Source organism: Rhodamnia argentea, chromosome 2, assembly GCF_020921035.1.
Source record: "Rhodamnia argentea isolate NSW1041297 chromosome 2, ASM2092103v1, whole genome shotgun sequence".
NCBI classification, from domain to species: domain Eukaryota; kingdom Viridiplantae; phylum Streptophyta; class Magnoliopsida; order Myrtales; family Myrtaceae; genus Rhodamnia; species Rhodamnia argentea.
Window position 1 is genome coordinate 22,271,562 of NC_063151.1, and position 21,719 is coordinate 22,293,280.

Below are 21,719 nucleotides of genomic sequence, written 5' to 3' on the forward strand. Positions count from 1 at the left end.
TCATCAATGATTTAAGATCAGAATTGATCGGATGAACTGAATTAAAATAAATGCAAAAAGGTTTATGATTGATTTGGCAACAACAACAAAAATTGAGAGTGAATTGACATAACTTCAATAGATTCGGGACTTTATTGATAATTTTCTGGAAGTCTTCCATATGATGTCGTAAATTATTTGCATACATAGCAATGCAACATATATGCAACAAAACAAAGTTCCAAATCAACATATTTTGAAAGCCATACATGGCCCGTGCCGATAAGTAAAATTGCCAAAATCTGGTAAGAAGATTTGACATGAAAATTATCGAGAAGAGCAGATTTTTTCTTTTCATGAAAGGAGAGGCCGTGACATAGTCCCCTCTTATCGAGGAGAACATGATTTTGATAGTAGGTTCAAATGTTTTGTGAAAATTCATGTCAACTTCAATATTTAGGAAAATACAATAAATGTAGTCTTAGACCCATGCAGCATCTTACTAGTTCAATCAATAGTTGGGAGCAGTGCGATTTATTGAGTTTAAAGCTGTTTTCAACAAATAAGCCATTTAAAGGAATTTGGCGCGTCAACTTTAGTTTGAAAGGTTGGTGATTGTTATTAATTCTTGTCGGTCGACGAATGAGATTCGTTAAAAAAAGAAGAAGGAATTGTCCTTTAACGACGGAGAGAAACGGCCTAATGTTATGTTTTTGGAGTTGTCGTGTTATAGAGTTTACCAAGAAGTCTCTTTCTTCGTTAAAAGAAAAAAACGGAGGGTAGGACGCGCATGGTAACACTTCTCCATGAGAAATCAACTTCCGATCAGAAGTTGATTTCTTTACTTCTTCTCAAAAGTAAAAGTTGATTTTTTTTACTTCTGCTTTATATTGACTTCTGATCAGAAAAATTCGTTTGATAAAGGTTGAAAATTTATACTTTTGAAACATTGTTAACAAAATTTTCAGCGATGATGGTCGACGGCGGCGGCGGCGGCGGCGGTTGGGCGGTGGCAGTGGTCGGCGGCGGCTGTGCTCGACGGCCGGCGGTCACAGCAATGGTGGTCGGTGAAGGCGGGTGTGGTCTAAGAAGTGATTTTGGAACCGAAAAGTTAAAATTTTTTACTTCTCAAAATTGGCCAAAAATTCTATCAGAAGTGAAAAATCTTATCAGAAGTGAAAAATCGTACCATAAGTCAATTTTTTTACTAAATGGATTTCTACGTCGATCAGATTTTTATCAAATACATTTCTCCGCCAGATAGGCTTCTGGTAGAGAAATGTAATTTCTAAAGTGTTTTCGTGCGCACCCTAAGTCCTTCTCCTTTCCCTATCAACTTTTAAGTTTTTGCCGCAAAAGTAAAAGGACGTACCAATGAGCGAACTACCGTAAAATCGATTGGGACAGGAGAAGACCAAGACTTTTGCTTTCCTTGACCTCTAGAATCGAACCCTAGGCATCCTTTCAGAGATTATTTGAAAAGTGAGAGCGGCTCTTTTATTTTTATATTTTGACAAGAGCACTCCAGTATCCGGCTCACATTGGCTTTGTTCTTCTTTAAAATTCACCGTTAACTATTTTAAAAACTCAAATTATTAGATAAAGATGTGATTTAATAATTAATTACTCTGACACTCTCATTTACGCTTAGTTTTATTTTTTTTACCTCATACTAGGCATAAAAATATTTCTCTTTCGACTCAGGATCTCCTGTTTTGATACCGTATAAGATTCAGTGAGATCACTACGAACGATTCTATAAGCTCAAGCCTTTAGATAAAGGCGTGATTTTTATTGTGAGATTACTCCGACAGAGTGAATTATGAATTTGGAAAAATGTAACCTTGCACCGCACTTCATGGCACAGGACTTCGACGTTGCGAGTCGTCTCTTGCGAGTCTTCGGGACCTGCTGGTGTTAGCTCCACAGCTTGAACTAAGCCAATTACTACAGTTACTTGACCAGAAAAAAAAAGGGCAAAAGAAAAAGACCGACCTTACTTCTCCTTATATAAACCCCCCAACCCATCAAATTAATCCATCAAAAGAAAAAAAAAAACACGTTATATTCAAAGAGTTGCAGAAAGAGCCATGGTCATCCACTGGCTTCTCTTGAAAGTTGTGGTGCTTGGGGCTGTATTGGGTCCATACCACAATCCCTTAGCAGCAGAAGCTGCTGATTACTTGCGGAAACCCGAATGCCAGAGCACTTGCGGAAACCTCTCGATTCCATTCCCCTTCCGATCGAGTGACAGTGGTCCCAATTGCCCTAACGTTCCTTCTTCATTTGCAGTGGATTGCGACCACGCTACCGACCCTCCAACGCCTTATTGGTATAATAAAAGTAGTAACTTCAAAGTACTCAACATCTCTCTCGAGGATCACGAGATGCGAGTAGCCGCGACCATCGCTCGAGACTGCTATACCTCTGCTGGGTACGATGGGAATTCAAGCGCCGTTCCCGAGCTCACCCTTGCTGATTTCCCCATATCCAGCACCAAGAACAAGTTCATTGCTGTCGGTTGCGATACTTTCGCGTACTTCGTGGACAGCAAAGAGAAATTCATCTTTGGGTGTAAGTCGGCATGCAATAACATTTCCGAAGTGACTAATGGCTCATGCTTGAGTATCGGTTGCTGCGAGACGAGCGTACCTCCCAACTCATTCGGCTACGATATCTCCTTTGGTATCGATAATAACCATAGCGAAGTCCTGAGTTTCAACCCTTGCAGCTACGCTTTCGTCACAGCGAGCGATTTCTACAACTTCAGCACTGGTGATCTTTCGGGACTTCATTTCAACAACCCGCCGCTAGTTCTTGACTGGGCAGTAGGGAATATAACGTGTGACGTCGCCAAGCGGAGCGCGGGCTACATGTGCACCAACAACACCAATTGTACCAATGCTGAAAACGGAAAGGGGTACAAGTGCGCTTGTTTAGAAGGTTTCCATGGCAATCCGTATCTCAAGAATGGTTGTCAAGGTATTTTTCCATCGACAATTTTCACTTTGTCCTTACTATTTATATATTTTCAGTTCTTCTTAAGTCCATCACTTAGGATATGTATGTGTGTTCTGTTTTTTCTTGTAGATATTGACGAATGTGCTGTTCCAAATAAGAACCAGTGCTTTAAACGCTCTGTCCCTTGCTTTCCCGAGGGTGATCATGGTGATGGCTGGAAGGATGGGCAAGGATGCACTGCTAATGCTAATCCATCACATTTGGTGCAGATTCTTGTCGGTATGTTCTTTCGATTTACTTCGGTGTCTGCCTCAAGCATTACTATTTTTAAGTAGCTGATTTTGACGATAATCTTATGTCTCTACTCCAATAAAGAGAACTCAAAACTCGAGAGAAGGATTTTGAAAAGAAGAAGAAAAATACTGGAAAAGAGAAACTAACCCGTAGAGAAAGAGAGCTGGCTACAAGCTAGATTTATCAATGGTTTTAACAAAATAACTGGTTATGTCATGCAGGCGCTGGCGCAGGGACAATAGTGTTGTTGCTATTCAGCGCAGGCTTTCTGTATCTGGGAATCCAAAAGAGGAAACTCATCAGGCTCAAAGAACAGTACTTCAAGCAAAACGGTGGCTTGCTCTTGCAGCAACAATTGCACGAACGTGACAGGACCACCAACACCATGAAAATCTTCACAGCCGAAGAGCTAGAGAAGGCCACGACCAATTACGACGAGAGCAAAATAGTCGGCCGAGGTGGATACGGTACCGTATACAAAGGGTTGATGCCAAACCGCACGGTTGTCGCGATCAAGAAGTCCAAACTCGTGGACAAGACCCAAATCGAGCAGTTCGTCAATGAAGTCATAGTGCTTTCTCGGATTAATCACCGTAACGTGGTCAAGCTTTTGGGATGTTGTTTGGAGACCGAAGTGCCTTTGTTAGTGTATGAGTTCGTGAACAATGGAAGTCTGTTTGACCACATCCACAACCCCGACAAGTCCGCTAAGATGTCCTGGGATGCCCGATTGAGAATTGCTTCGGATACTGCCGGTGTCCTTTCGTACTTGCACTCCGTGGCTTCTATTCCCATAATCCATCGCGACATCAAGTCGGCAAACATCCTACTGGACAACAATTACACCGCGAAAGTTTCTGACTTTGGAGCTTCGAGATTAGTCCCACTTGGTCAAGCCGAATTGTCCACTCTAGTTCGGGGGACATTGGGATACTTGGACCCTGAATACTTGCACACAAACCAACTGACCGAAAAGAGCGATGTTTACAGCTTCGGGGTTGTGCTAGCTGAGCTGATAACCGGGAAGAGGGTGCTTTCTTTTGACCGACCCGAGAAAGAGCGGAGCCTGGCAATGCATTTTCTTTCTGCATTGGAAGACAATCGATTGTTCCAAATTGTCGACGGAGTGATTGCAAATGAAGGGAACAACGAGCAAGTGAGGGAAGTTGCCAATGTTGCAAAGAGATGCTTGACAGTAAAAGGAGAGGAGAGGCCGACCATGAAGGAAGTGGCGATTGAGCTGGACGGACTCAAAGAGAAATCTAGTCATCCTTGGATGAGTAGCGTCGATTTGCACGGAGAAGAGGCGCTTCCTCCGCTGGGAGGGACGACGTACCCCAGTGTGTACATAGATAGTATTGAGACCATGAACACTGGGCCCTCGGAGAGCATGATACACGATGTCATGACACCCGTTAATAGTGGCAGATGAGATGAGAACAACCACGAGATGTTCCTTCTTCATCAAGAGATTCTTAAGCGTGTAAGAAAACTCTTGATTAACGTTATAAAATAGATGCCACTAGTACTAGGGGAGTCGCGTTTTAGCCGCTGTGGTTGAGCCTTTGTCTATATTTTGGATCTAGTAATGAAAGTCAGATCTGTGTTTCATAAATGAAAATCATATGAATCCTTACATTACCAGGTCAGGATCTTCTCGGCTTTTTTCAAAAATATGGTTAACTTTTTTTTATCAATTTAAGTACTTTTTAAAAATATTTACCCGTTTAGGGCCCCGTGCGCTTTTGCCGAGCACACCCACCTTTTTTTTTACTTTCTTTTTCTTTTTTAGCCGCACATTTTACTTTTTTTTCTTTTTATATTTATAATAATATTTATTCATAACGTTTATATTTATACAACTTTATAAATGTAACTTTTTTTCTTTTTAAACATTCTTTTTATAATGTAATTATTGATAATTAATTTAAAATTTATTAAGACATATAATTAATAAATAATTTAATGTTTATGTAATTAGTTTGTTTATTATGTGAATAATTAATTAGCACTAATCTAGTAGAGTTTGGAGCATGGGATCGATGTAGGGCTACCAGTAATCTATTATCGTATTAAAACACATCAAATTAAACTAATAAATTGTAAAAATAATTAATTTACAAACTAACATTACATTGAACTCATTGGTTGTTATCATTACTTACATTTGCGTATGCCATCCTATCAAATTGGTAATGCAAATGTGGCAAAATATGTGTCGGGACATCTGTTATCCGTCGGGTTTGACTCCAGCTGCATAAACCAAAATAAGAACAGTTAAATATATTATAGGCACTGCAAAAAATTTGTGACCCAAGAACTGAAAAAGCAATAAATTACATATCGACTACCAAGAGGTGCATTTGGTAAAATGTTATGATTTCTGATGCATGGGAAGACACAACCGAACTCAAATCTACAATACATGTAGGGTACCACCGATTTGGTGTGTTGATAGATCGGTCGCATTACATAGCTCCTTATACAACCACGCAAGTGTTGTTGAAAAAAGAAAAAGTAAAAAAAATTATATTTATAAAGTTGTATAAATATGAACGTTATAAATAAATATTATTATAAATATAAAAAGTAAAAAAATGTGCAGCTAAAAAAGTAAAAAAAAAGGTGTGCGCTCTTCGGCGAACGCGCACATGCGCGCCTCCAAAAGAGGCGCACACGCCCTAAAGGGATAAATATTTTTAAAAAATACTTAAATTGGTAATTTTTTTCAGCTGTATTTTTGAAAAAACCGGGATCTTCTAGCTGCGATCAAGCACCGGATCTAATCGCGACCGAATGTACAAAAGGTTTCCTCCTCTTTTTTCTACGGGTGCTGTCATGGTACGCAAAGTGCAGATTTGTGTCTGCTCCAAGAGTGAGTTTCTCCAAATTTGGCGAAGTTTTTCACGGCGAAAAAGTGTAGGATGCACCTTTAAGAACCACGTCGATTCACACACGTCTGAGGAATTTTCGCACTCTTGTCCTGAAGCAAAACTGCAATAAACTGTCCTTGAATAACTGTTTTGCCCTCCATTCTATAATTCTTATCAATTTTAATCTATCCGAATAGTAAATAGGATTAGGTTTAGACTTAATCGACAACATTGAAACTTTGGTGGCGAAGAAAATAAAATTTCGTCGCCTTCAAATGGACCTATACTGAAAAAATCATTTGTTCTTGTCGAGTTTGGATATGACCTATGGCACAAATAGTCATATACTGAGGATTTGATTGCCTTTTGTTAACCTTAAGGCTTGAACCATGATTTGATCAAGAGGAAACAAAGAGAAATAAAGAGAAAGGAGGAAAATATGACCCATGACAAAAGACAAAGAAGAAAATCACAACCAAATAAAAAGGATGCTTAAAAAAAAGATGGGACTCATAAGGTTAATATTGTCAAAATGCTATAATTGAGAGTGTTTTAGCTATGGTGGGAGTGTAAAATGCGCTGCCCAAAAAAATATGCAAATGGCTTTTGGCTGCATATTTATTTTTTTTCTCTTTTTTCTCGAAAAAAAAAAAATCAAAACCCTTCGGATGAGCAGACCCGTCACGGTCGTTGTAGAGGTTGTCTCCGATCCTCCCAACGAGGTTAGAAACTAGCGAGCACTCTGGACAGCGACGACTTGAGATGACTTGGCCGGTGGGGAGACGAAACGCTCGCGTTCGAGGTGTAGAAGAGGAGGACGGAGGTGTGGAGGATGGGAGTGAGCTGGTCGAATACGGAGAGCTTGAAATTCTTCAGGTGGTCTGGTGAGGGAGACGACGGTTTGATGGTATACTTTTTTTCGTCATTTATTGTGAAAGTATGGGAAAATGGGGCGTTACTCAAGGAAATGGATCAAAGGTGAGAAGTTACTAGAAATTTTACTTATATTTTTCTGTCGTTTTAGTATTTCTCGAGCTCGACACGTGTCCGGCCACGCAAGCCCAGGTAATTAATATGAGAAAGAGCGTTTCTTTGCTGTTTAGGGCAAAGGAAAGGACTACTAGGCAAACTCAAGATTACTAAGCAAGACAAGTGTGCAGAATTGTGCAAGTTTATATGATTAATGTGCATTGATCCAGGAAATTGGTTAGCATATAACGATAGGGACAGATATGATATGATTCCGCATGAAGAAAACTATAATCTTATATGGTCTCCAACGGTATTAAAATTTTTAAAAAGAAAAAGGCCAAAAAAGAAGCACCTAAAATAATAATAATAATAATAATAATAATAATAAGTAGCCCCTAATTAATCCCGCACAAGCGCTTCGAATTTAGGAGGGTAACTACTCTTAGCCGCCAAGAATTGATGAAGAAACTCCGCACCAAAGTTGGCGTCTTCGCTCTTGATCAGCCACCGCAACTAATCCTCCGCCCAAATGTTCTTGGACCTAGTGAAGTACATCGAGCACCGAACCATCATGAAGAAGCTGACCAGAGCCGTATGCAAGAACAATATGCCCGGACCGACCCACATCGTGCGGATATCCGTCACCGACTTGGACGCCACCGACTTCAACATTGATGATGAAGTGGACGAGCCCTTCTTCCTCTCCCACAGGTGCGTCAAGCGCTACATGCATGAGATCAACTTTAAGTCAGCCTCGCGCAATGTTTAGACCAACTCGATCACTTGCAAGAGGCCAAGCCTCATGCAGCCCCACACCCATATCTTAGAGAGAGTCACAACCCTCTCCTGGTTCTGGCAAGGGTTGCCAGCCATTGCTGTCCTATTGGGCGGCGACCACAGCCCTCCCGATTCTATTTGTTTTGTTTTTGCAAAATTTTATCTTATTTAATCTTTAATCTAATATAACTAAAATTTTGATTAAATGGTCTTTGGGCGAAAATGCCCTTGCCCATCCCGAAGATTTAAACAGCTGGCGAATGGCGTAGGACTGTGGTGTTCTCTTGAAGTCCTCCAATGCAACAACACTTCAATGACGTTTTATATACGCTCTTTGCATGATTTATGCACGATGTTAATGGGACTTTTCTTTTTGTCATTTATGGAGAACGTATGAGAAAATGGGTGATTACACAAGGAAATAGACAAAAAAGTGAGAAGTTATTGGATATAGTAATTATATTTTTCTGTCTTTTTAGTAGTAATGTAAACATGAATAAAGTGGGTGGTTACACAAGGTATGGACCCAACTATGATGGTCCCAAGGACCACAAGTTTCAAGAGGAGCTCATGGATGTCGACCATGATTCTTCTTTCCTGATTGCTTTGATTAAGATGAAGCTCCTAAATTTATAGCATATGTTGGATCGAGAGTTTTTGCTTTTCATTGTTACTTTTGGTAACTTTCCCCGCCAAAAAGTTTAAATGGAGAGCCAACTTTGAAGGGGATTGTTAAAGTATCTAAATATTAAAATAGGAATGATTAAGTGATTGTTAATACTGTTATTCTCGCGGTGTCCCAAAAACCATTGTGTTATGAAAGCTCATATTAAACACCACGGTTGACAACTAAGGGTTATCATGGTGATGGCAAGAAGGGCTGTGGAGATGAATAAGGATGCATTGCTAATCATCACATTTGATGAAGAATTTGGTTGGTAAAGTTCCTTCATTTTACTGGGAGTTCTTGATAATAAAAAAAACGTAGTCAAGTGTATATTCTAGTCAATAAAAGAGGTAATCTGATGCATTAAGAACATCATGTGATACTAGTCACAATTTTACTCTCCACGTTTTTATCTATCTTATGATCACGAAGTTTGCTCGAGGAAATTTTAGAACTCGATATTAGCGTGGGGTGGGATAAAATGGTTGGGCTGGGCCATGTGGCCTGGCAAACCAATAAAAGCTGTTGAGCCTGGGTCAGCCCATTAGGTACCATGGGCATGGCCCCGTTTGAAACGGGCTCGTTCTTGGCGTGGGCCCAAGTGTGCCGGGCCATGCCCCGACATGGCCCATTACCCAGCTCTAGCGGAGATATTTTTTGGTTGGCGTGGGTGGGGGGGTCTTACCCGCCTCGATAGATGATTTCAGAGCACTCATAAAAATGAGAAATAAGGCACACCCTCATTTTGCTCAATATCTTCTATCTTTTCCTAGTTTGTAAGTGCAATTTGTCTAAATTTCTTTTGTCCTAGTAATGACATGCCTAGATATTATATGAACATCATGTCATACGATGCTCTACCTATTACGATTTAATTATAAAGGAATTCCAATATTGTATAGAACTCAATTGACTGGGAGTAAGGAAGTATTACAAGGCGGAATGGGAACTATAAACCTTTTTTTTTTTAACTTGCGGCAACATTTTTGGGATAGAATTGGAACGACCAATCAATATTTGAGGGCAAAATTAGAAGAAGAATTGAGTAGGAGGAGGACGTAGAATTGGACAAAATCCCAAACATGTGGGACAAGGTGTAGTTGGTGGCGATCTTTTCAAACGCCAAGTCAATGCTTACTCAAACAAGAATACGAGAAACTTCAAGGCTGTGTGCTTTTGTCAACGAGCAAACGCAATCGCATTTCCTTCGCTATAAGAACGAACACGAATCATTTTCCAAAACAAAACAAATTCAGGAGAGGGAGACATGGGTTCAAAGTGGAATCCTTCGGAGACAATGAGGATCATGTTAGTGGTCGGACAGCTACTAATGTTGGCATCGTCATCGTAATCTCAAACCGTATCTTCCAACTGCCAAGAAACTTGTGGCGGCGTCGCCGTGCCTTACCCCTTCGGCATCGGAGAGGGCTGCTTCTTGAACGAGTACTTCTCCATCCGCTGCAATGTCACCCTGCCCGCCTCCGCCCCCAAGCCCTACTTATGGTACTCCAACATCGAAGTCCTCAACAAATTGCTAGACGGCGAACTTCGCGTCCACACCTACATCGGCAAGGACTGCTACACCGAGTCCCGGGGAGCAGCTGCCATACTCAACCGCCTTCGCGAGGCTCCACGCGTCCCCTTTCTCCAGCACTAAGAACAAGTTCATGGCCATCGGGTGCGACACGTTAAGCCTGATCGCGGGAGCCAACGGCCGGGGCTTCTCTAGTGGCTGCCTCTCGGTGTGCACCGGAATGGAGGACGTGAAAGACGGGGCATGCAATGGGATCGGATCTTGCCAGACCTCGATACCTAACATGATAATTTGATTTCGCTGACGTGCTCGTCTACTGTTGCAATTGCTCTTCCGGGTATGAGGGGAATCCATACCTTGGTTGTGTAGGTTGGTACAAATTCGAGTGCTCGATGATGATAATTTGATGCGCTTGTTTTTTTTTTTTTTTTTTTTTTTTTTTTTTTTTTTTTTCAGAGTAAGCATTTTAATGTGTGTTTGATTTGTGTAGATATTGATGAATGTGTGGATCCAGCGAAGAACCCGTGTAAGGGAATTTGCCATAACGTTGAGGGGGGATGTACATGCTCATGCCCAAAGGGTTATCATGGCGATGGCAAGAAGGGTGAAGATGCGCAAGGATGCATTGCTGATCAGAGCTCGCTGTAGGTAAGTTCTTCCACCTCTTCAGATGATTTTTGGTGGTGATTTTGGTTGGTAAGTTCTTCCACCTCTTCAGATGATTTTTGTGATTAGTATCGATCTTAATGTGGTTTCGAGAAAATGATATTCATTCATTGAGCTCGCTGTAGGAAATATTTGTTTTCTGAGTCCAAAAAAATGGTGGCTTGCTTTTGCAGCAACAATTACATGAACGTGACAGAACCACAAACGCCGTGAAGGTCTTCAGGTCTGAAGAGCTAGAGAAGGCCACCGAGCAATATGACCAGAGCAGAATAGTTGGCGGAGGAGGATTCGGCACCGTTTACAAAGGGACCTTGCCAAATAACATGATAGTTGCGATTAAGAAGTCCAACCTTGTAGATGAGAGCCAAATTGAGCAGTTCGTTAACGAAGTCATAGTGCTTTTCTAGATTAATCATCGAAATGTGGTCAAGCTATTGGGGTGTTGTTTGGAAACAGAAGTGCCTCTGCTAGTGTATGAGTTCGTGAACAATGGGACTCTCTTCGATCACATCCACAGCCCGAGCAAGTCCTCCAAGATGTCCTGGGAGATCTGGTTGAGAATTGCCTCGGAAACCGCAGGAGTCCTATCCTACTTGCACTCCGCAGCTTCCATTCCCATAATCCATCGGGACATCAAGTCGACCAACATCCTTTTGGATGCTAATTACACTGCCAAAGTCGCCGACTTTGGAGCTTCACGATTAGTCCCGCTCGATCAAGATGAATTGTCTACTGTGGTTCATGGAACATTGGGATACTTAGACTCGCATACCTGCACACTAGCCGCTTGACGGAAAAAAGCGATGTTTATAGCCTTGGGGTTGTGCTAGTCGAGTTGTTGACAGGGAAGAAGGCGTTCTCCTTCGATCAACCTGAAGAAGAGTGGTGCTTGGCCATGTACTTTCTTTCGGCCTTGAAAGAAGACCGACTGTTTCAGATTGTTGAGGAGCTCATTGCAAACGAAGACAATGAGCAAGTGAGGAAAGTTACCAATCTTGCAAATAGGTGCTTGAGATTAAAAGGCGAGGAGAGGCCGACCGTGAAGGAAGTGGCAATTGAATTGGATGCAATTAGGGCAATGGCTAACGATCCATGGGTTTATCGAGTTGAATCCAGAGGAAACGGTCCATTTGCTAGGCGTGATGATGGACTCCATTATTTATGCAAATAGTCCTGGGACAACGAACACAGGGTATACTGATAGTACGAAAAACCATGTTATACCCCCAAGTTAGTAGTGGCAGATGAGAAGATTGTACAAAATTATTCCTTTGACATTCATATCATTCATTTTTTTGTAAATCAGTAGCGTTGTACTCATGTACTAAGCCAGGATTTGGTATATGTTTTGAGTTTCTGACAGACACCAGTGTGACGGTCAGCGTCCTTAGGAGATGGCTTTTCGTAAGCCGTACATGCATGACTGTCGTATTAGGCTAGTGATCAATAAATCCATTGTCAGAATGATTATCACCCTGCAGCAAATTTGTCCCATTAAAAGGATTTCGTATGGATTGGTGGCCTTATTGGTGGGACTTATCCAACTTAGGTGCTGGGATCTGTTCCATGCAAAGAGCAAAAATAGTGCCCAAGTTGAGTGAAACATTGCAGGAAAGCAAAACAGCCGGATTTTCATGATTCTGTCAAGTGCGAGTTCAAGAAAAGCGAGGCCAAACTTCATTTGAAAGCACAACTTGAGTTTTGACGGTGTATCTGCATGTTAGTACTTTGGTAGTTGGGGCTGGAAGTGATTCAGAAATGATTGTCGCAGTAAGAACTACGAAGAACTTCAAATTGATCGCCCTCGGGTTTATGAGCTACTTTATGGGCATGGGAATTTCTCGATCCAATGAAGGAATCTAGCTCTTTCAAGAAATATTGTTATGTTAAGTTGTGCAAGGGAAGGGATATTCAAGATGGATCAAGGAAAAATCAGTTGTCATTTCCTCTGCTTTTGAATGAAAAGCTAAGGAAGAATGATACTGAAAAGATAGTTGATGGAAAGATGTATAGAGGTCTAATTAGAACCTTGCCATACATTCCACAACCGGATTTGATCAATTATGTAGCAACATGCAAGCCATACATAGGACCAGGACTACTTCACCTGTGATCACACTCCTTAATCGTATTGATGATTAAAAGCTTGACCGTGTCTGCTATATGCCTAGTTACAAAATTGGCTATCTCAATCTGGCACTCTTCGAATATTCTTCTTAGGATGGCCAATGCTGCTAGATTTATCTCGATTTGCGCCCTCTGCTCACCTATCAACTGTCTTCGAGTATCATCCACACGCGTCTGCGTTTGATTCGTCACTGGAGGTGCATTTGACGACTCCGATACGCCTGTTTGATCATCAAGGTGTGGTAGAGAGTTGTCATGGCAAAGATTGTTTGGATTGCATTGATTTTTAGTTCTCATTGTCATACTTGGATCAACCACAACAATCCCATCGGACGTGCCGAAAAGATATTTCGCCGGAATTTCTCTACGACAAAATATCTTTTACCAAAATTGGTTCTTCAGCTTTTAAATGTAATATGGGGTCTTGTGAAGATTTTGGACAGGAGAGATCTAGACAATCAAAAAATCAACACATGAAATTTGCAAAGATTCCGATAGAATTACATAAATATGGACTTAGCCAGAGTTTAACTCAATGGGGAGACTTGATAAGTACAATTCAAATGAAATCGATATAAGGGGACTGGAAAGAAATTACACAAATGTAAATCGAACCGGAGTTTGACTCGACGGGGTTTCGCAAACACAATTCCACTCAAAAGATAACGGACCAAACGTATCTAAAACTATGCTGGAATTTATCTCGACAACAAAGCCCGAATACACCTCGATAATATATCAGAGTTTGACTCGATGATGCAAAATTTAAGATAAAGATAAATGCCGGAGTTTGATTCGACGATGAGAATCTGAAAGTTACAGTTAAGAAAAATAATGTGTAGTGCGATAAGTAAAGGTAAGATAAATTTTGTTGATTTGTTCGTGAGGCTATTCGGTGGATGCTTGGTGGTATTTATAATGGTAGGAAAGGTAAGTGCTCTTCAACGGTTATAGTTTTTAGCACGTCGATAGCTGCCACGTCAATTGTTTCTCATAAACTCTCTTGACCAGTTCCTCAAACAATTATTGGCTTTGGGCAGAGCACTGTTGATAATTTTAAACCTTTGCATCAATTCTAACCTCTTTTCTCGGATCAGTCGTGCCCATGTTCTCCACCTTCATATCTTTCAAACCGAATTGTCAAGAATCGTCGATAGCTTCCGGGTTTCTTGTATTGACTCAATGCCTTCATTTTCGTCCATGTACTCACGTCTTGCGTGCTTTAAGCAACTCCTGGTTCGTATTCTCATAAAGCTATCTGCCTATCGATGATAGTTCTCCCGTCAAGTAATTCAAAAGAAAATATTCATCTTTTCTGGCGCTCCTTGGAAAGTATTTGGATTGTTGGCGGAATTCCCTTTCATTGGAACCAATGCTTGAAGCTTACTTTGTCCATCCTTGATATATTCCCTACTTTGGACACGTGACATTATCCTCCGTCGGTCTTGGTGGCTCGTTCAACGTTTCTTTGCTAATCGATACTTGTAAGGATCTTAACGTGTTTTGCACATGATTTCCTTGTATCTTGATATTGTCGAGACACTTGCTCCTCGCGTGTTTAGCACGTGTGCCGATTTTTCACGTGCATATCACATGTACCGACGAGCGGATTATTTTGAGTGCCAACAATAATATACCATATTCTTTTGAAAATACTTTATTTAATTTGCCCTTTTTCCAAGTATAAACTCAATCCGAGGTAAATTTTTCTCATACCTTCTGTTTAACTATGTTAGTTGGGTTAAATGGCAGTACTTTGTGAAGCGGCATACCATAATAGATTAGTAGTTAATGAAATATCACGTGGTGAGCACATCCGCAAATACTCCTTCAGAAGTAGAGTGAAAACGGCCGTAAGTATATATATATTTTGGTCTAAAGCCGTAAGTATGGTTACGCTAACTAGGTCTGTATAAAAATAAAAGTAATGACGAAGAACTGATTATGTTGCCGCCAGGAATTACTAATTATTTATGCTGTCCCTTTCAAAATGTCCACCCAACGTCAGTAGTCCCTGTTTCTGCCATCCTGGTTGACTTTGCCAAGTCGTTCCAAGTCGCACTTGATCAGCTTCGGGTCTGGCCTATGCTATGTCCTGTCCGTGTCCTGTCCTTTTATTTTACTCGTTCACTTCGACTTTTGATACAACTCGGTTTTGTTTACACTGCTAATTGCAAGCCCTGACATCACCTTTTGTCACCATTGCACTTTCAGCTGGCTGGTTGTAAAGAACAAACAAATCTCATATAAAGTTGGGCTGACTTTATACAGCCATGACCGACGATTAATCCACACAAACTAATTGGTTAATAAAAAAAAAATGCTTTGACCTATTGGCGGGGAGATCACCAAGAGAGAGAGCTTAAGTCTAAGTTTGAGCCCGTCAATATATTCAGTTGAATTCACATTTACTAAAAAATTTAAGCTATTGAGTTATGACCTAACTTGAATATATTAAATTGCTCTGTACCACACAAATTTTCTGATGTGATACTTCTCTAACACAATTCATACATGCATCTCAACAGTCTGTATGCAGTTTCCTCATTTGAATACTCACTTAAGACCCTATTACTAATTATATAACAAATTGTCGAGACTATGAGTAATGTACATGATATTTAGCTTTTTAGGAGCTCCATTGTCACTTATAAAGATTGTCATCATGCTATTTAGCTCATTATCGTGTTGCAAAACATCATCTCATTCCTAGGAAATGATGGGTGAATCCAGGTTGCTCCATAGACTTCCCACGAGTTGTACTGTTGTTGTGCACATTGGTGGCTCTACTCTCAGAGTTACGGCGGATGTAGTTCAAGCAAGAAAGCCCGGATGCGCGAGTAGATGTGGCAACCTCGTAGCAACGACTGCTGCTTCAAAGAACAATCAGATTGTTTCCTCATTTTTTGCGACAACTCGACCGATCCTCCCACTCCTTATATGTCCGGCAAAAGATCTAATATCCCCATAGTCAACATATCTCTCGAGATGAGCGTAGCGGCATTAGTGGCCGAAGATTGTTATATGTTGTCCGGCGGCAGCTCACAGAATTTTGATCCTTCGCTCGCTCTTGCCATATTCCCCGTGTCTACTGCCAAGAACAAATTCATCGCCGTGGGATGCGACACGTCTGCTACTTTCAGAGGTCGAAGAGGAAGCAAGTATGCGACGGGATGCTTATCCTCGTGTGACAGCCTCTCGGACGTGATTGATGGGTTGTGCTTGGGCATCGGCTGCTGCAAGACTAGCATACCTCGAGATGCTTACCAGTACGACATCTCTATCACTAGCAAGTTAGCAACAACAATCATGTTGGCATCTGGGGATTCAATCTATGCGGGTACGCTTTCGTTGCCGAAGACGGCTTCTTTAGCTTCTCTACCGACGGTCCATACAAGCCACGGTATGACGTGGTCCCTTCAGTTCTTGAGTGGTTGATTCCATATCAAACATGCGATGATGCTAGGAAGAATAGAACGACCTACATGTGCCAAGAGAATTCCAATTTTACGGATGCTGAGAATGGGCATGGGTACAGGTGCAACTGCTTAGAGGGATTTCAAGGGAACCCCCGTCTTCAAAATGGTTGTCAAGGTACCTTTTCTAGTCTTTTCATCAGACCTACCTCTCATTCCAACAAGTGTTCATATATATGGAATTGGAAATCATTGTTTCAATAAGGGCGAGCATGTTAAATGGATCCAATTGCATAAAAAACCTAGAGTGTGAAATTGTTATAAACTTCAAGTCGGAGAACCGAATTTTGACTTGAAAGAATTGTAAATGGTCTAAACAATTCTCAAAGTAACAACATAATATCTATACTCATAGAAAGTATTACATCTAGGCTGTAGAATGCGATCATGTAATTCTCGTTACTATGAAGCACTTGAAATAATCTGTCAATTTTCACAGTTATGATTCCTTGGGAAAATTGTCCGGAAAGTATTAAACCTATTGTACTTTACCAAAAAAAAAAAGTATTAAACCTATTGTAGCGCCGCCAATTCAGTCATAAATCTTTGCACAACTTCCCAAATTAGTCGAAACCCTGTGATAATTTGTCAATTTAATCTTAAACCTTTTAATGATTTGCCTAATTGGTCACTCCAGCAAATTTTGATCGGAAATCATTGATATGACGATCTAGTCGGCGCTAGCCGTCCTATGTGGTAAGACCGGCGCCGATGTGGACAAATTTTATAAATTTTTTTCCTTCCCTTGTTTTTATTTTTTATTTTTCTCCTTTTTCTGGCAAGGGTGAGGGAGAGGGCACCTGCCTAGCTTGGCCCGGTGAGGGTCCCCCTCACCGAACCCTAGAGAGGGTCACCTTCCCGAGGGCAACACTCACCAAGTCATCAAGGGTGATCCTTGCCCAGGTGAAAGCTACACTTACCCGAGGCTAACGACCTTTGCAAGCCATTGATGAGGCCCATCGATGGCTGGCGGAGAGAAATAGAACAAATAAAAACAAAAATAAAAATAATAAAAAAGGAAAACAGGAAAAAACTTCAAAAAATTAAGTAAAAATGCTAAAATTGTCCACATTAGCGCCAGCCGTGCCGAGTAAGATGGGTGGCACTGATTAAATTGTTGTATCAGCGATTTTCGATCAAACTTGGTCGGAAGGACTAAATTAGCAAATCTTTAAAAAATTTAGGACTAAATTGTCAAATCATCAAGTCTTAAGATTAAATTGACACAATTGAAAGGTTTAGGATCAAATTGGCAAGTTGTCAAAAGGTTCGGGACTAAAATTGGCACAAATGAAAGGTTTAGGACTGAATTAACCACCGTACAATAGATTTAAGACATTTTGGACAATTTTCCTATGATTCCTCATATAGCTAGGCATTCTTCTCCCTTAAGTATAGTAACATACATTATTGCAGTTGAGCTTTTAAATAGAAGATCCCTACTAAACGCTCAATATGAGTCGGTCAAATTAGTTTGCAGCTCAATTTTATGTAGCAATGTCAATACATCGACCATTATTATGTATTTTTTAGACAATTATATTTGAACTCCTTTCTGTTTGATGTGTTGTCCTCGTTGTCATGGCCTGAATATGTAGGATATATCATAAGACCGTGCATGATTAGATTTAGGCTCTTGGATAACGACCATCACCCAAAAAATTGCTGTGACGATATCAGAAAAAAGCAAATTGACCCAATATATCCTCTCAGAACTGGAAGTACTGCAAAAACCTAGAGCTATATGACTTCAAATTTACCCTTTCAAGCTTTTTCAAATTGAAATGCCGTGGGATTTGCGTCTACTCTTTTGAGTATATTCCTTAGATATCAATGAATGCGAGACTTCACAACCTTGCAATGGAATATGCACGAACTTGCCGGGAACGTATAATTGTTCATGTCCATTGGGATCCCAAGGAGATGGAAGAAAAGATGGCAAGGGTTGCACACCTATCATCCATGAAAAGAGGTTTCGCTCAACCAATGTCGTGCTAGGTTCGTAAATAGCACACATTGCTCAAGCTTTTTCATCATAAAGAACTTCTTTTATCTTATTATTCACATTTCTTAAATGTTGTTCTTGTGTAATGGTTCCATCTTCTGCTGTTAATTATCGAGATTTTTCGGACGTAAATCTTTCTCTTTGAGTTAGTTGTGTCTGTGAATTGAATCGACATTATATATATATATATATATATATATATATATATATACATATATATATATATATACATACATATATATATTGTCATCTCTAGTTATTCAATTTGGCATTGATGAATCGACCACTTGTTCTTTGTTGCTGTAAAAGAATTGTCCACGTTTTTTCCACTTGATGTATTGAATCAGTTCTATTATCATAAGATACCCTTAGCATAAATATATGTTCAGTTCTAATTTGCTATTATCAAGGTTCGTCTAAATGCAAATTCTTCAAGTTGATGGAGAAAAAGTGAAAATAGGACAGAGAAGTTAATTAACACAAGATTGTTTGAGTAATTGAAAAGGAAATTAAGCATATTTCTACGACAAAAAATGTTTCATTTTTGTTTTCTTTTGTTGGGTGTGTGAACCATATGTCGGGTGATGGACAACAGATTTGTTTGTTCACCGAATGTAATATCTTTTCCTAGGTGTGAGCATAAGCTGATTCTATTGGGTGTTTCCTTTTCATATTGGGGGCTTGGACAAAGAAAAATCAGCAGACAGAGAGAGAAGTTCTTCCTGGAAAATGGAGGCTACCTCATGCTGCAGAGACTTCTTTCTGAACACGAAGGCTCCGTTGAATCGGCGAGAATATTCTCTGACGAAGAGCTCAAGAAGGCCATGGACCACTACCATGAAAGCTGAATCCTAGGGCAGGGAGGCCAAGGAACAGCATACCTAGGGATCTTACTAAACAACATGTTTGTCGCCATCAAGAAGGCCAAGATTTAGGACCGAAGTCATGTTGAAGAGTTCATCAACGAGATGATGGTCCTGTCCCAAATCAATCACCACGATGACGTTAAGTTAATCGGTTGTTGCTTCGAGGCGGAGGTCCCATTGTTAGTCGATGAGTTTGTGACCCATGGCACCTTACTGACCACATACACTAGCGCCGCCACGAGTCCACATTATCCAGGAGGTCTCATCTGCGCATTGCTGGGGAGACCGCAGGCGTGATCTCAAACTTGCACTACGATGAATCCGCTCAGATTTTGCACAGAGACATAAAGACCACAAATATATTGTTGGCGGGCAATCCCAAATCCTGATGCGACATACTGTCGTACGTGAGAAATTGTCGAGGAGTCCGACCCCTTTAACTAAGCGTTCACCTGGAACTTCACTCGTGGCCCTCAGAAATTTCTTGGAAAATCAATTTCGGACTCCCAGAGTGCTTTTCGCTTTGCAATGATCAGTTATCGGGCCATACCGTGGCTTTTCTCTGAACTGGAAGATGTAAATATGGTTTTCAGGATTATGTTTTCTATTTTGCAGATTTAGACACGCAGATTTCGTTCTTCTTCTATACATTATTTGATTAGTTTTTGTCCTTTTGAGATTTCAAATCGAAATCCGAACTGGCCTGAATCAACAATTTCCTGCTGAGATGGGTTTATCAGTTCGGGTTATGTTAATTTGTCTATGGACAATCATGTTTGTTATATCCAATCGAAGTTCTGCCACATTACCCCCATGACAAATATTAATATGTCTACATGCGTTATAATTGTTAGGACAAGGTAAGCTCTCCAATTTCGCCAAAAGAAAAAAAGGTAAACTCTCTAATCGGCAGCACAATACTGATATTAAATACCCCATCAGATAATTTGAATGAAGAACACGCGTTTTCACATAAATAGACGTCTTGCGGAAGAATTATCAAGAAAGTCTTATGTTTATTGCAATTATGCCAATTCATTCATAATTTTCCTTTTGTCAATTCGGTCCATCTTGCCAATTTTGGCCAAAAATCGTTAATGTGGCATAATTGGCACTAAAGTGGATAAATTTTAATGATACTTTCATTTTTTTCATTTTTTTTAATGGTTTTCTTTTCTTCCCTTTCTTCTTTCTCTAGCCGATTGCTGAGCCTAGAGGCGAGGGCTGGCCTCGGCCTTTAGCGCAGCTCGCCCCTACCGGCTACTAGCGAGGGCGAGCCTCTCCCGCCTTAGTGAGGCGTAAACTTGCCGTTGTTGGGCGAGGCTTGACCTTGCTTAGCGACAATGAGGCTGAGTCTTGCCTAGCCAAGGCAAGGCCGGCCTCGCCGTCGCTAGGCAAAGTCGAGCCTTGCCCGGATTTGGGGAGACGAGACCTTGTCATTGCTGGGTGAGGCTCGCCCTTACCAGCCCTTGCCTCTAGTCTATTGCTGAGGCCCGGTGGTCGGCTGGAGGAAGAAAAATGAAAGGAAAAGAAAGAAAGAGCAAGAACGGAAAAATAAAAAATTCGAAAATACAATTAAAATTTATCCACGTCAAGACCGGCCATGACACGTCAATGATTTACGGTCAAAATTGATCGGATGGACTAAATTGACATAAATGCAAAAGGTTGATGATTGAATTGGCAACAACAAAAATTATCATAGTCCCCGTTTATTAAGGAGAACTTGATTTTGATATTAAGTTAAAATGTTTTGTGAAAATTCATGTCAACATCAATATTTTAGAAAAAAATAAATAAATATAGTCTTAGACCCATACAACTTACCAACATCTTACTAGTTCTGGGAGCTGTGCGATTCACTAAGCTTAAAGTTGTTTTCGGCAAGTAAGCCATTTTAAGGAATTTGGCGCCTCAGCTCTAGTAGGAAATGACAGATTTAAATGAGTCTCTTGGGAGATCTAAGTAATATTCTGCATAATGCTTTGAATGATTTTAGAAAACAAAAATCATTAAAAACTTTAAACTATGCTTGCTGTGACACATTTACGATAACTTTTTTTTTTGTAACATAAAGAACCCGAAACAACATCCATTGTGAGTCTGTGACATATCAAAAACCCAAATTTGTACCCAAATGAGACATTTATCCTCCATCAAGGTTCTCTTAGATAATTTTCAACCAAAACAACGTTGTTTTTTATTTCACTTAAGCCAAATGGGCGTCAACACCATTTGCCTTTCATCATTTATGTGGGAAAATTTTTAATGGTGCTCATTGATGAAACCTTGATGGAGGAAAAACGTATCACACCGGTACAAGTTTGAGATTTTTGGTGTAAAAGAAAAGAAACTCATAGCAAAGGTGTCACAACGAGCATAATTTGAGGTTTTATTTATTTATTTATGTCTATTGCCCCTGAATTCAGGTATTTGTTTTTTTATTTTTTAAAAGTTTTCCAAATCTTATTAGACGCGAAATTCTTAGAAAAAAGATCACATGTACTTTTTCATAAAATTTT

The 21,719-nt window shown here is 40.3% G+C and overlaps 1 protein-coding gene, 1 long non-coding RNA gene and 1 pseudogene across 2 annotated transcripts in view; 2 read left to right on the forward strand and 1 right to left on the reverse strand.

The window, feature by feature from the left end:
* The window catches only part of LOC125313969, a 47,642-nt gene extending 42,932 nt beyond the window's left edge, over positions 1 to 4,710 (reverse strand). The window contains exons 1-2 of the long non-coding RNA XR_007197710.1: positions 4,647 to 4,710; positions 3,239 to 3,246 (exon numbers count right to left, since the gene is read on the reverse strand). This is a non-coding gene — a long non-coding RNA (uncharacterized LOC125313969). The remainder of the gene's footprint in view (positions 1 to 3,238; positions 3,247 to 4,646) is intronic.
* Positions 2,049 to 4,666, forward strand: LOC125313967 (wall-associated receptor kinase 2-like). The gene is made up of 3 exons (XM_048275371.1): positions 2,049 to 2,961; positions 3,070 to 3,219; positions 3,456 to 4,666. Exons 1-3 carry the CDS (start codon positions 2,070 to 2,072, stop codon positions 4,664 to 4,666), a joined length of 2,253 nt encoding a protein of 750 aa, XP_048131328.1. The 5' UTR covers positions 2,049 to 2,069.
* Positions 4,711 to 9,883: 5,173 nt separating the features above from the next.
* Positions 9,884 to 11,958, forward strand: LOC115750711 (annotated as a pseudogene).
* The last annotated feature ends 9,761 nt before the right edge of the window (positions 11,959 to 21,719 follow it).

Bases quoted from the DNA above. Each gene is read 5' to 3' on its own strand.
- LOC125313967 (XM_048275371.1), top strand. From the start codon at position 2,070: ATGGTCATCCACTGGCTTCTCTTGAAAGTTGTGGTGCTTGGGGCTGTA. The intron at 2,962-3,069 runs GTATTTTTCCAT...TTTTTCTTGTAG, and splicing joins TCTCAAGAATGGTTGTCAAG to ATATTGACGAATGTGCTGTT. The intron at 3,220-3,455 runs GTATGTTCTTTC...TATGTCATGCAG, and splicing joins TTTGGTGCAGATTCTTGTCG to GCGCTGGCGCAGGGACAATA.